The sequence below is a fragment of the Nerophis ophidion genome, linkage group LG13 (genome assembly GCF_033978795.1).
Source record: "Nerophis ophidion isolate RoL-2023_Sa linkage group LG13, RoL_Noph_v1.0, whole genome shotgun sequence".
NCBI classification, from domain to species: Eukaryota; Metazoa; Chordata; class Actinopteri; order Syngnathiformes; family Syngnathidae; genus Nerophis; species Nerophis ophidion.
In genome coordinates, this window is record NC_084623.1 from 49,833,405 (window position 1) to 49,848,876 (window position 15,472).

Genomic DNA, 15,472 nt, shown 5'->3' on the forward strand with positions numbered 1-15,472 from the left:
AATAGTAGAACAAAACCAAACACAGGGTACAAACACAAAAGCGCGCACGAGACGGATAGCAAAGTAAGGGAGCTAGTATGGGAGCTGGAAAATAAAAGGAGCTTAACATGGAAGTTAGCAACAAACAAAAAGAGGCCTAGCGTGGAAACTAGCGGGTAGCGAAGAGGCAAACAGAAGTCGTTACTTGTAGAATGAAAATAAAACGGAAGCAGGGAACAAAAGACAGTAAGCTACAAACAGATACCTAAAGATAGCTTACAGCTACGCTGCAATGACATGAAACGATACAACAGGAGCGACAAGACACAAGCGACATCGACAAGACAAAAATCCAGCACTGACTGGAGGAACAAAACAGGTAAAATAGGAGTGGGCTGATTGACACCAGGTGTGGCCAGGTGCCAATCAGCCGCACAGGTAAAAAAAACAGGAAACAGACAAAATAAGAGCACTTGACAGGAACTAAAGACAGGGAATACTAAACACCCACAGAGGAAAAACTAAAACAGAAACAAACTGTCAGTGGCAAGCCTGACAAGAAGGCCCCGTGTTAAAGTTTTGAGTTCAATTTTGCGCTCAAAAAATAGTGTGTACCTAAATACCGTTTATGAGACATTCCATCAAACCATCCAGTTCGGTTATTCAGCTGTCATTTATTTTTACTTCAATGCCAATGCTGGAATATAAAAAAATATATTTAAAAAAACGACTTATTCATCTACATTTCTCGCTGATGCAAAAATCAACGATTACGACGGCAATTGCATTTTGTGCTGGCATAAATTTAACTTTCAAACATGTCACAATTTAAGTCAGGTACTCAAACTAAAATACTGAGCCTCCATTTCAGTCAAATGGTTCCTATCAAAAAAAAAAGTTATTAAATCAGCCGACACCAGAGGCCCATAACAATAAAAGCAAGCGCTGAAGGGTTTAATATAATAATGCAACGGGCCGACATATTTTATTGGTATTTTTTTATTATTATTATTATCTGCGGTCATTTGGTTCGACCTAAATATTCAAAAATATAATAAAAGTAATCCCCAATAAATGCATGCATTGCGCAGGTGCTTCAATGCACGCAGTCATTTTGTTCCTTCTTTGATTTTGATTAAAACATGAATACTTAAAAATAAAAATGTTTTAAGTGCATCATGTCAAGGTTGCAAAGGTGGACTTACCGTGTAGTAGTCATACCAGCGTGCATCAGGGACATAACCCTGGACCTGTGTAGCTTCCTGCAATGCCAAAGCATATAGTTGCACTTTAAGAAAAGAATAACAAATGTTGTCCAAGGTTTACTTAACAACAAGTCTATGGTAATTGTGCAGTGTGTGTGTGTGTGTGTGTGTGTGTGTACCGCTTCAAGGGCAGGCGTGATTAGAAGAGCAGGTCCCCAGAGAAACTGTTTATGAATGTCCCAAGTAGTCCGATCCGTCACAAACCTGTCAGAACAGAAGATAACCGACTCAACTAGGAAAAAAAAACACCAATACACTTAAAGTCACGATCAAAAGTTTACATCCACTTGTACAGAATATAATGGCATGGCTGTCTTGAGTTTACAATCATTTCTAAAACTCTTATTTTATTTTATTTTTTTGTAATAGAGTGATTGGAGCACATTCTTGGTCACAAAAAAGCATTCATGAAGTTTGGTTATTTTACGAATTTATTTTGTGACCAAATTTGCTGGGTCGAAAGTATGCATACAGCAGGGGTGTCCAAACTTTTTCCACTTAGGGCCGCACACTGAAAAATCAAAGCACGCACGGGCCGTTTTGATGTTTTTTCATTTTCAAAACAAATACAATATACTTTTTTTTTTTTTTCATTTTAGGGGCTCCCTCAAGTTAGGTCCTAGAGACCCAGAAGGGTTTCACTCTTAAGAAAGGTTAAAAAAAAGTAATGTATTATTTTTTTCATAAAACCCTTGAATCTCTAAATCTACTTAATTATTTTTATTACATTTTTACAAGCTTTTTGTCGAAACCCTATTTTTTGGGTCAAAAATACAAAATATGCAATATTTTTTCCCAAAAAGATTTTCAAAGTGGAATATTTGATGGAAAGTAATTGGATCCCTAAATTGGTCAATAATTCATATAACATTTTATTTGAATGTATCATTATTATTATTATTATTATTTGTTTTTTGTTTTTTTTTATCAAAGAAGGTTGTTATTAAATTCCACAAAAATGTTGGGGGATCCAAAAGTGACCCACTCATAAAAAGGTCATGCTTTTTAATTTATTTATTTTTTTCCATTCAACATTTAAAACTCTATATCAGCCTCAGATATATATATATATATATATATATATATATATATATATATATATATATATATATATATATATATATATATATATATATATATATATATATATATATATACAAATATATATATGATCCTATATATAGACACTATATATAGAGTGTAAATATTTAAATATATTTATTATAAGAATCAATAGAATAATAAGTATAATTAGTATATAATTAGTATGTATTTTTTAAATATTTTTCATATTTTTCAAGGTTTTTTGTTTGTTGTATTAATGTCCTTTTGTCCTTAAATCAATTAATAATTTATCGCAACATTGATTTTGAGTCATTATTATTTTTTGAGAATTATGAAAAAATATGTGTTTTTAGAGTATTAAAGTCAACAATGCACGTTTTTCTTTTTGCATTTCACCTGTTTGCTCTTTTATTCCACTTTTCAATGTTTAAAAAAAAACAAAAAACGTTTTAGTGTTGCAGGCCAATAAAACATTACCTGCGGGCCATAAATGGCCCCTGGGCCACACTTTGGACACCCTTGACATACAGCAATGTTAATATTTTGGTTACATGTCCCTTTGGCAAGTTTCACTGCAATAAGGCACTTTTGGGAGCCATCCACAAGCTTCTGGTGGAATTGTTGACCACTCCTCTTGACAAAATTGGTGCAGTTCAGCTAAATGGACTTGTTTCTTCAGCATTGTCCACATGTTCTCAATGGGGTTTAAATCAGGACTTTGGGAAGGACTTTCAAAAACCTTAATTTTAGCTGATTTAGCCATTCCTTTATCACTTTCGACGTGTGTTTGGGGGTCGTTGTCCTTTTGGAACTCCCAACTGCGCCCAAGACCTGATGATTTTAGGTTGTCTTGAAGAATTTGGAGGTAATCCTCCTTTTTAATTGACCCTTTTACTCTTTGTAAAGCACCGGTTCCATTGGCAGCAAGACAGGTGCAAACTGGGCATAGCTGGTTCAACAAGTCTGCAGACCCACATCCCTTAACCGTTTTATGGGTCTGAGGATTCATAGGGTTCCCGTTCTGCCTCCCATCCACAGAAGCAGGAACTGGGTTCAATTTCCCGGAGGGTTCAATGCGAAATTGATAGTCGAATCCGACTCCTCTGAATCCAATCGTCGACTATATTCCAAGACACCCAAAGTGGACTCACTCGTGCAATAGCGGTCTGACGACGGTGCTTCCTGAGACGTGGGCTTCAAACATGAGCGTGTAGAGGTACGGCAGGAGGGTGTAACGGATGTTGAGGACTTTCCGGGATGTCTCTGCGAAGGTGGAGTTCCAGGCAACCGGATCTTGTCTCTGACAACAAAAAAAGAAACAGACATGAGCAATACATCACTCACATTTCCAAGGATCTGAAAGAAAGAACACAAAGGACTTATTATTGTAGACATACAGTCTTCTACATGACCTTGGATGGTTCAAGATATCTACCCATTCGGAATTATGACAACAGGACATTTGCTGAATGGAGTAAGCGTTACTCTGGTTTTTCGACAAATTGGAAGATTTTGCTGGCAGTTTTCAAAGTACCCCAAAGCTGCCAGAAATGATTGGAGGATGCGGGAAGAACTGTGGACACTTGGATAACATCGGACTGTCTGCCCCGCAGGTTTTTGAGGACCAGTCATGGACAATTTAGAGTGAAAAGCACATTTTATTTTCACTCTCATACAAAACATTCTAACTTGGATTGTTTCCCTGGTTTCGAGACTCTCCCAAAGGACAGTGCAGCGAAGACACAACGAACCATGGACTTTGGACTAGCGACCGCACAAGATCAAGGCCGCGGAACAGAGAGACACTGCAGGCTTATACACAAACATGAATCCAAAAAAACATACGTTACACATACACACCCCACGCACCCCAACCCAACGCCCTCAACGCAAATCCCATAGGGGTGATAAACGGATGAGAGCCGCGGCCTACCACCATAGCCCCGCACTCCCTTCCCTCTGTTGATTGATATCTCGAGATGTACGTTGTATTATGTATATGTTCTTTGCTATGGAGGTTTTTTACCACTCCAGGAGTCCAGTCTAGATTGTATTTTTTTACTCATCCTTCCCCAGCATTTTACCTTTTTACCCATCTTTTACGGGGCGGCTTGTGGCGACCCATCAGTGTTCCTGTTCTGTAGACCTGTACACTGTTTGTTTGTCTAATCTTGAACGGGTTTCTGCTGAAAACAAGGTTCCATTGTACTTGTGCAATGACAAGAAAGACTAATCTATCTATCTATCGTTCTATAAAGAGCATTTTCTTTTAGCCGTAATATAGGAGACAATGATACCATTTTAAGAGAAGGACTTTAAATATCTGGTGTAAACAATGGCCTCACCTTTATACAAATGGGATTTTATTTAGTATTTTGATCCGTGGAAAAGTAGTCTACTGATGCGCAGGGATTACATCTTGCTGACGTACATGCTATCGTCAATGGTCTTCAGCTCCAGGCAGTATCTAAAGATCCTTGCAACTCTGAATCTTGTATTACTATCCTGCAATCAATTAGCCGAACGATAGTCCTGAGGATGCCAGCAACATTCCACATTCAAACTGCTATCTGTTACATTTTCAGACATGGGCTGCCTGCGAAATTGAGCGTGAATCAGGACATAGGCATGGATGTATTTTTAAATCAAAACAACTGTGTTGCAGTAATAGTCAGGGATGCCTACCGGATACTGGATTCCGTCGGTGCTACATGGGTAGCTACAGTACTAGGGCTGGGAATCGTTTGGCACTACACGATTTTACTCGATTCAATTCTTGGGGGGGTAAAAATTCAATTAAAAATGTATATTTTTTTAAAAACATTGGGTGTCATTGCCGGCAGTAAGTCGAACACATTTCCAGTGAGGGTTGGACTCCGCCAAGGCTGTCCTTTGTCACCGATTCTGTTCATAACGTTTATGGACAGAGTTTCTAGGCGCAGTCAAGGCGTGGAGGGGTTCCGGTTTAGTGACCGCAGGATTAGGTCTCTGCTTTTTGCAGATGATGTGGTCCTGATGGCTTCATCTGACCGGGATCTTCAGCTCTCGCTGGATCGGTTCGCAGCCGAGTGTGAAGCGACCGGAATTAGAATCAGCACCTCCAAGTCCGAGTCCATGGTTCTCGCCCGGAAAAGGGTGGAATGCCATTTCCGGGTTGGGGAGGAGACCCTGCCCCAAGTGGAGGAGTTCAAGTACCTAGGAGTCTTGTTCACGAGTGGGGGAAGAGTGGATCGTGAGATCAACAGGCGGATCGGTGCGGCGTCTTCAGTAATGCGGACGTTGTACCGATCCGTTGTGGTGAAGAAGGAGCTGAGCCGGAAGGCAAAGCTCTCAATTTACCGGTCGATCTACGTTCCCATCCTCACCTATGGTCATGAGCTTTGGGTCATGACCGAAAGGATAAGATCACGGGTACAAGCGGCCGAAATGAGTTTCCTCCGCCGTGTGGCGGGGCTCTCCCTTAGAGATAGGGTGAGAAGCTCTGCCATCCGGGAGGAACTCAAAGTAAAGCCGCTGCTCCTTCACATCGAGAGGAGCCAGATGAGGTGGTTCGGGCATCTGGTCAGGATGCCACCCGAACGCCTCCCTAGGGAGGTGTTTAGGGCACGTCCAACCGGTAGGAGGCCACGGGGAAGACCCAGGACACATTGGGAAGACTATGTCTCCCGGCTGGCCTGGGAACGCCTCGGGATCCCCCGGGAAGAGCTAGATGAAGTGGCTGGGGAGAGGGAAGTCTGGGTTTCCCTGCTTAGGCTGTTGCCCCCGCGACCCGACCTCGGATAAGCGGAAGAAGATGGATGGATGGATGGATGGGTGTCAGGTCTATGATTAACTACATTCCTCCATAAAATAGATACACAACTGTGATACATTTCTGTACTACCTGACAGAAAACTGGTTTTGTTCATTAAAATGTATCCAAACATGTAATCAAGTCAAATACTAATTAGACAACAAGAGAAGTATGCCACACTTCTCACGGCATAGCTCGGTTGGTAGAGCGGCCGTGCCAGCAACTTGAGGGTTGCAGGTTCGATTCCCGCTTCCGCCATCCTAGTCACTGCCGTTGTGTCCTTGGGCAAGACACTTTACCCACCTGCTCCCAGTCCCACCCACACTGGTTTAAATGTAACTTAGATATTGGGTTTCACTATGTAAAGCGCTTTGAGTCACTAGAGAAAGGTGCTATATAAATATAATTCAGTTCACTTCTCTGGGTACCTTCGTTGGCGGCCACACATTGGAAAAAAGTTTGCATAGGGGCATTGTTACCACTTTGTTACATGGCCTTTCCTTTTAACACCACTCAATACATATTTAGGAACTGAGGAAACCAATTTTTGAAGCTTTATAGGTGGAATTATTTCCCATTCTTGCTTGATGTACAGCTTAAGTTGTTCAATAGTCCTGGGTCTACGTTGTCGGTATTTTCGGCTTCATAATGCGCCACACATTTTCAATGGGAGACAGGTCTGGACTACAGGCAGGCCAGTCTAGTACCCGCACTCTTTTACTACTAACACGTGGCTTGGCATTGTCTTGCTAAAATAAGCAGGGGTGTCCATGATAACGTTGCTTGGATGGCAACATATGTTGCTCCAAAACCTGTATGTACCTTTCAGCATTAATGGTGCCTCAACAGATGTGTAAGGTACCCATGCCTTGGGCACTATTACACCCCCAAACCATCACAGATGCCTATAGCAATCTGGATGTTATTTTCCTCTGTGGTTCGGAGGACACGACGGCCGCAGTTTCCGAAAACAGTTTGAAATGTGGACTCGTCAGACTATGGAACACTTTTCCATTTTGCATCAGTCCATCTTAAATGAGCTTAGGCCCAGCAAAGGTGGTGGCGTTTCTGGGTGTTGTTGATAAATTGCTTTCGCTTTGCATAGTAGAGTATTAACTTGCTTTTCCAGACGTAGCAACAAACTGTAGTTACTGAAAGCAGTTTTCTGAAGTGTTCAAGAGCCCATAAGGTGATATCCTTTACACACTGATGTAGTTTTTTGATGCAGTACCTCCTGAGGGATCAAAAGTCACGGGCAGTCAATGTTGGTTTTCGGCCTTGCCGCCTATATGCGCAGTGATTTCTCCAGATTCTCTGAACCTGTTGATGATATTACGGACCGTAGATAGTGAAATCCCTAAATTCCTTGCAATATCTCGTTGAGAAAGGTTGTTCTTCAACTGCAATTTTCTTATACATTTTTTCACAAAGTGACGACCCACACCCCATCCTTGTTTGTGAATGACGGAGTATTTCAGTGAAGCTTCTTTTTACACCCAATCATGGCACCCACCAGTTCCCAATTAGCTTTGGGATGTTCCAAATAAGTGTTTGATGAGCATTCCTCAACCTTCTCAGTTATTTTTGCCACTCGTGCCAGCTTTTTTGAAACGCGTCGCAGGCATCAAGTTCCAAATGAGCTAATGTTTGCAAAAAATAACACGTTAAGTATTTTGTTTTTGCAGTCTATTCAATTGAATATAGGTTGGAAAGGATTTGTACATCATTGTATTATGTTTTTATTTACGATTAAATGTGCTAACTTCACTGGTTTGGAGTTTCTCACTGTTGCAAACGAACACACCTGGGGTGTCCAATTTTTTTTGGGACTTCCAAGAGCCAAAGTCCAAAATGTGCCAAACACTGTAATTAGAATAGAATAGAATGGACTTTATTGTTGTTATAGTTGCATATAACGAGATTGAAGACTCCAATTTAAGGTGCGGTAGTGAAAACAAATATGGGGTAAAATAAATAACACAAGAGGTAGTAAAGGAAGAAAACTAACAATTGAAATAAACAGACTAATATCTAATAAAAATAATAAGCAATCCTGTACAATATACAAAACATTATGGAAATACAAAATACTGTACAATATACAGAACAAGACAAGAGTACCGAAGTAATAAATAATTTATCAGTGTCGGACGTATTGCACTCGAAGGGTAGTATTGCACAGGATATTGTATAGGAGTGAATTATTATTATTAGGATTGCTTTTTTAATTTTTTTTAATTGGATAGTACGTAACATTTGGGGAAGCCACCCTTTGGCGGGCCAAAAAAAACAACAACTCAGTGGACCGATTTTGGCCACCGGGCCCAACTATGGTCTCCCCTGGTCTATACATTCGCAGTTTTACAACTTAATACTAATAATTAATTTTTTCTAAAAGGTTTTTCCAGCTTTTTTCACTTATTTATGACCCCAATGATCATAATGTCCTCCAAAAATTGGCCATCTTTGACCAATTTGCAGCGTGGTGTTAAAAAAACAAAATAAACAAATGAATAAAGTCATTGGTCTGTGTAGGTAGTCTAACATCAGAAATTGGCTTTGCATGGTTTTATTAGAAGAGGACTAAGTACAGTACAGTTTAAGGTTTAGGTATACAATGCAATAACACAGTTGACAAAGCCGGAGACATTTATCAGGGAGACCATGGCCTGGATTAACCTGTTGTGTGCAATAACAAAATAAAATAAAAAAGGCAATCAAAGCTGTTTTTCCAGTAGATCATTCCACAAACGCATTCATAATGTTATCCTAATTGTACTTTGAGCGTTGTATTGGAATTTTGTATATTTTGTGGTCGAGTGACGACGGGAGAAAAATAGCTGTCGGGCTAACTCTGCTGTGTTGACAGAAATAACAAATACAATGTCAGGGGTATTTGTTGTTGAACCCCAAGATGCAGAGATGGAGGCAGGTATTGGATATGAAGACATTATTTAAATTAAATAATAAAACAAGAACAAACAAAAAGCACGCACGTGGGCGGAATAACAAACTAAGAGAGCTAGCACTGGGAGATGGAAAAACAAAAAGGAACTTCAGCACGGAAGCTACTGGACAACAAACAGAAAAACTGGAAATAGCTAATGCTAACAGAAACGGCTTGCCGCTACGACGACCAGGACAAAATGTAGCTCGACAGGTAGTAGCTGTAACAAAACAACAAGACACGATAGCAACGACGATACAAGTCCGAATGACAATACAATACAATGATCCAGCAACTGACAACAAGACAAAAGCAGGTACAAATAGGAGCAGGCTGATTGGCAACAGGTGTGGCCAGGTTCCAATAAGCCGCAGCTGAGGAGGAACACAACACTCAGGGAAACAGGACAGGAAGCTGACAAAATAAGAGCACTAGACAGGAACTAAGGACAGGAAATACTAAACACACAGAGGAGACAGACAAATGCAGAGGAAAACAACTAAAACATAGACAAACTGTCAGGGGAAAGCCTGACATACAAACCCCAAAACCAGTGAAGTTTGCACGTTGTGTAAATGGTAAATAAAAACAGAATACATTATTTGCAATTCCTTTTCAACCAATATTAAATTGAATAGACTGCAAGGACACGATGCTTAATCTTCGAACTGAAAACATTATTTTTTTGCAAATATTAGCTCATTTGGAATTTGAGGCCTGCGACATGTTTCAAAAAAATCTGGCACAAGTGGCAAACAAGACTGAGAAAGTTGAGGAATGCTCATCAAACACTTATTTGCAACACCCCACAGGTGATCAGGCTAACTGGGAACAGGTGGGTGCCATGATTGGGTACAGAAGCAGCTTCAATGAAATGCTCAGCCATTCACAAACAAGGATGGGGCGGGGGTCATCACTTTGTGAACAAATGCGTGAGCAAAGTGTCGAAAAGTTTAACAAAAACATTTTTCAACGAGCTATTGCAAGGAATTTAGGGATTTCACCATCTAAGGTTCGTAATATCATCACAAAGTTCTAAGAATCTGGAGAAATCCCTGCACATAAGCGACGATATTACGGACCTTCGATCCCTCAGGTGGTACTTCATCAAAACGAGACATCGGTGGGTAAAGGATATCACCACATGGGCTCAGGAACCCTTCAGAAAAACCCTGTCAGTTACTACGGTTTGTCGCTACATCTGTAAGTGCAAGTTAAAACTCTCCCTGCTCGGTGGTATTGTGGTTAGAGTGTCCACGCTTAGATCGGTAGGTCGTGAGTTCAATCCTTGGCTGGGTCATACCAAAGACTATAAAAATGGGACCTATTACCTCCCTGCTTGGCACTCAGCATCAAGGGTTGGAATTGGGGGTTAAATCACCAAATGGTTCCCGGGCGTGGCGCATGTTGCTGCTCACTGCTCCCCTCACCTCCCAGGGGGTCAAATGCAGAGGACAGATTTCACCACACCCAGTGTGTGTGTGTCGATCGTTGGGACTTTAACAAAATCGACTTAAAAATGATAATAATATATGTTTCTTAAATAAACTGTCAGTAAAATTAAACTGCAAATCACCACCTTAGTCATATTTTTTTCACTTAAGATGTTTCTCAATAATTTTAGCTCCAAACTTCTTCTGTTTTGCTGCTGCTCACTCTTCCCCTGTGGGGATGGGTCAAATGCAGAGGATAATTTCACTGCACCGAGGGTGTGTGTGACAATACTTGGCACGTTAACTTTTAACTATAACTTTACTATGCAAAGCCAAAGCCATTTATCAACAACACCCAGAAACTCATCTAAGATGGACTGATGCGAAGTGCAAAAGTGTTCTGTGGTCTGACGAGGCCACATTTCAAATAGTTTTTGGAAACTGTGGACGTTGTGTCCTCCGGACCAAAGATGGAAACAACCATCCGGATTATTACAAAAGCCAGCATCTGTGATGGTATGGGAGTGTATTATTACCCAAGGCATGGGTAACTTACACATCTGTGAAGGTACCATTAATACTGAAAGGTACATACAGGTTTTGGAGCAACACCTGTTGCCATCCAAGCAACATTGTCATGGACGCCCCTGCTTATTTCAGCAAGACAATGCCAAGCCATGTGTTACAAAAGCATGGCTTCATAGTAAAAGAGTGCAGGTACTAGACTGGCCTGCCTGTAGTCCAGACCTGTCTCCCATTGAAATTGTGTGGCGCAATATCCATCCATTGAAACATAAAATAAAATGGGAAAGAATTCCACCTGAAAAGCTTAAAAAATTAGTCTCCTTAGTTCCAAAATGTTAACTGAGTGTTGTTAAAAGGAAAGGCTATGTAACACAGTGGTAAAAAAGCCACAGTGCCAACTTATTTTGGAGTGTGTTGCAGCCATTAAATTCTAAGTTGATTATTATTTGCAGAAAAAATACAGTTTCTCAGTTGGAACATTAAAAGGGAAAATTATCACAATTTCAAAAGGGTTAAAAACAATAAAAATCAGTTCCCAGTGGCATGTTGTATTTTTTGAAGTTTTGGTCAAAATTTTACCCGGTCTCCGAATATCCCTAAAAAAAAGCTTTAAAGTGCTTGATTTTCGCTATTCGCGATGCCACTATCCATTTCCCTGTGACGTCATACAGTGCTGCCAATGTAAACAAACAATGGCGAATAGCACAGCAAGATATAGCGACATTAGCTCGGATTCGGACTCGGATTTCAGCGGCTTAAGCGATTCAACAGATTACGCATGTATTGAAACGGATGGTCGGAGTATGAAAGTATTGAAGAAGAAACTGAAGCTATTGAGCGAATAGCTATTGACGCTATTCATAGCCATAGTATGGCCGAATAGCTGCGTTAGCATCGCCGGTAAAATGTGCGGAACAAACGATCGGGACTTTCGCATCTTATTACACTGGAGCAACTTAAATCCGTCGATTGGTAAGTGTTTGTTTTGCATTAAATGTGGGTGGAAGGAATCGTAATATAGTTGCAAATGCATCTGCAGGTTATCCATACATCTCTGTGCCATGTCTGCTTTAGCACCGCCGGTAAATAGCATGTTAGCATCGATTAGCGTAGCATGTTAGCATCGATTAGCTGGCAGTCAACATCAACAAAACTCACCTTTACGATTTCTGTGACTTTATCATTACAAATGCATCTGCAGGTTATCCATACATCTCTGTGCCATGTCTGCTTTAGCACCGACGGTAAATAGCATGTTAGCGTCGATTAGCGTAGCATGTTAGCATCGATTAACTGGCAGTCACGCCGCGACCAAATATGTCTGATTAGCACATAAGTCAACATCAACAAAACTAACCTTTGTGATTTCGTTGACTTTATCGTTGTTAATGCATCTGCAGGTTATCCATACATCTCTGTGCCATGTCTGTCATCGCCGGTAAAATGTGGAGACACTCTGGCACATTCAATGGGGGTCTGGCGGCAGACACTTTGGCATCTTTGGGCCAGTGGTGCAACTTGAATCCCTCCCTGTTAGTGTTGTTACACCCTCCGACAACACACCGACGAGGCATGATGTCTCCAAGGTTCCAAAAAATAGTCGAAAAAACGGAAAATAACAGAGCTGAGACCCAATGTTTACAATGGGTTGAAAATGAAAATGGCGGCTGTATTACCTCGGCGACGTCACATTCTGACATCATCCCCTCCAGCGCGATACACAGAAAGGTGTTTAATTCGCCAAAATTCACCCATTTAGAGTTTGGAAATCGGTTAAAAAAATATATGGTCTTTTTTTTCTGCACCATCAAGGTATATATTGACGCTTACATAGGTCTGGTGATAATGTTTCCCCTTTAAATATCTTGTCTTTGCAGTCTATTCAATTGAATATTAGTTGAAAATAATTTTGAAAAACATTCTGTTTGTATTTATGATATACACAACCTGCCAACTTCACTGGTTTTGTACATCAGAAAACAAAAATAATTCAAGGCCTAATATACCTAGAAAATATATTTAATGTCCACACACACACACACACATATTGGTTGTTAAAGTCAAAACATTTCCCAGAAGCTTTTTTTATTTGTGATGTTTTTTTTTTTAGCATCTCTGTCATGGAAAACGTACGCCAAGAGTCAGCAGTATTTTCAACAACAACAACGACAGCGGCTTGTGCACCTGCACACTCTAATGAGGTGCAAAAAAAAAAAATCGGTCCTCATTTGAATAATATTGTTTGATTGACACTGTCGCAGGTATTACTTGAGCAGTTATGTGTAAATCAGGGTGAAATGTGACTCTAGGATTAAAAATGATTTCATACATTTCACACTATTGGAGCATATTCTCCGTTCAACTGTAATTTGACGGTTGGAGGAGATAATGCTTATTAGAATAGTTTTTAACCGTCGACCGATGGTTGCAAACTGCTGACATTTCGGTATTTGATTGAGCGCAGAACAGTTCCATTATCTTCTGACCCAAGGAGCTTACCTTTTTAATTTCTTAGAAAAATGTACAAGGCGGTAATTAATTGGAAGCGCAGGAGTTTCTCGCCGTCCTGCTCCTTTTGCAACCCTCGTTTCGCAGTCCTGTCTTATGAATGTGTTTGAATTCCTCCGACAGAGCACATATCAAAAGATGGCAAAACGTAACGAGAAATTTGGGTTTCCAAGCCTAGCAATCAGAAAGAAAAGAGCTTTTTGATCTTGAAAGGGATATATTATAGAAAACCGACTTTTTCACTGCATTTGTGTCTCAAAAATACGTATTGGACATGAGCTGTCTCTCGGCGAATTGTTATGATGTAGGTTGCAAGGGCGAAAAATGACAAAACCCAAAACCAGTGAAGTTGGCACGATGTCTAATTCGTAAATACAAACAGAATACAATGATTTGCAAATCCCTTTCAACTTATATTCAATTGAATAGACTGCAAAAATAAGATATTTAATGTTCCAACAGAGAAACTTTTTTTTTTTTTTTTGCAAATAATCATTAAAGGCAGTCTGATAGTTTATATATCAATGATGAAATATTAACAATGCAACACATGCCAATACAGCCTTTTTAGTTTACTAAATTGCAATTTTAAATTTGGCGCGGAAGTATCATGCTAAAACATCGTTTTAGCATGTAGACGCAATGTAGAGGAACTTTTGTTCCAGCACCATTCCCAGCTATAAGTCGTCCGTTTTCATCGCATGATTCCACAGTATTCTGGACATCTGTGTTGCTGAATCTTTTGCAATTTGTTCAAAGAATAATGGAGACGTCAAAGAAGAAAGCTGTAGGTGGGAAGCGGTGTCTTGTGGCCGCCTTTAGCAACACAAACAGGCGGTGTTTCATTGTTTACATTCCCGAAAGTTGACAGTCAAACTTTACTATGGAACAGAGATGTCAAGCGAACACGGTTGGATTGGACCAGACACACAAAGTACAGTGTATTATGCAGCGATCATTTCGAAAGATCGTGTTTCGAAGAGGGTCCCTTGCGAAAGGCAGAGATGGGCATCGCCACTACCCGTCGACTGGTGCTGAAGAAAGGTGCGGGGCCGACCTTCAGGTTGTCTAGGTACGACCATATAATCTCACCAAAACACTAGTAACACAATAAGCATATAAGGGATTTTCCAGAAGTATCCTAGTAAATGTGTCTAATAACATCTGAATCGCTCCCACTGCCCTCGTCTTTTTTTTTTCTCTAGTCCTTCACTCTCACTTTCCTCATCCACGAATCTTTCATCCTCGCTCACATTAATGGGGAAATCGTCGCTTTCTCGGTCCGAATCGCTCTCGCTGCTGGTGGCCAGGATTGTCAACAATGTGAGGATGTGAGGAGCTCCACAACCCGTGACGTCACGCGCATATCGTCTTCTACTTCCGGTACAGGCAAGGCTTTTTTTATTAGCGACCAAAAATTGCGAACTTTATCGTCGATGTTCTCTACTAAATTCTTTCAGCAAAAATATGGCAATATCGGGAAATGATCAAGTATGACACATAGAATGCTATCCCCGTTTAAATAAGAAAATCTAATTTCAGTCGGCCTTTAACTTAGTATTTAATGGGAGCAAATCAATGCAAAAAAGTTGGCACAGGGACATTTTACCACTGTGTTACATGGCCTTTCCTTTTAACAACACTCAGTAAACCTTTAGGAACTGAGTCCGGGGTCTCTGTTGTGGTATTTTAGGCTTCATATTGCGCCACACATTTCCAATGGGAGACAGGTCTGGACTACAGGCAGGCCAGACTAGTACCCGCACTCTTTTACAATAAATCCATGTTGTTGTAACACATAGCTTGACATTGTCTTGCTGAAATAAGCAGGGGCGACCGTGGTAACGTTGCTTGGATGGCAACATATGTTGCCCCAAAACCTGTATGTATCTTTCAGCTTGCAGGAGGAAAAGTCAGCGCCGCTCTCCATGGTACTGAGGACGAGCACCATCGGGCA

General features: G+C 40.5%; 1 protein-coding gene across 1 annotated transcript in view; it reads right to left on the reverse strand.

The window, feature by feature from the left end:
• Positions 1–15,472, reverse strand: part of si (sucrase-isomaltase) — a 275,632-nt gene that overhangs the window by 27,781 nt on the left and 232,379 nt on the right. The window contains exons 42-44 of the mRNA XM_061919155.1: positions 3,461–3,609; positions 1,364–1,448; positions 1,185–1,241 (exon numbers count right to left, since the gene is read on the reverse strand). Of these exons, the coding sequence (XP_061775139.1) occupies positions 1,185–1,241; positions 1,364–1,448; positions 3,461–3,609 (291 nt within the window). The remainder of the gene's footprint in view (positions 1–1,184; positions 1,242–1,363; positions 1,449–3,460; positions 3,610–15,472) is intronic.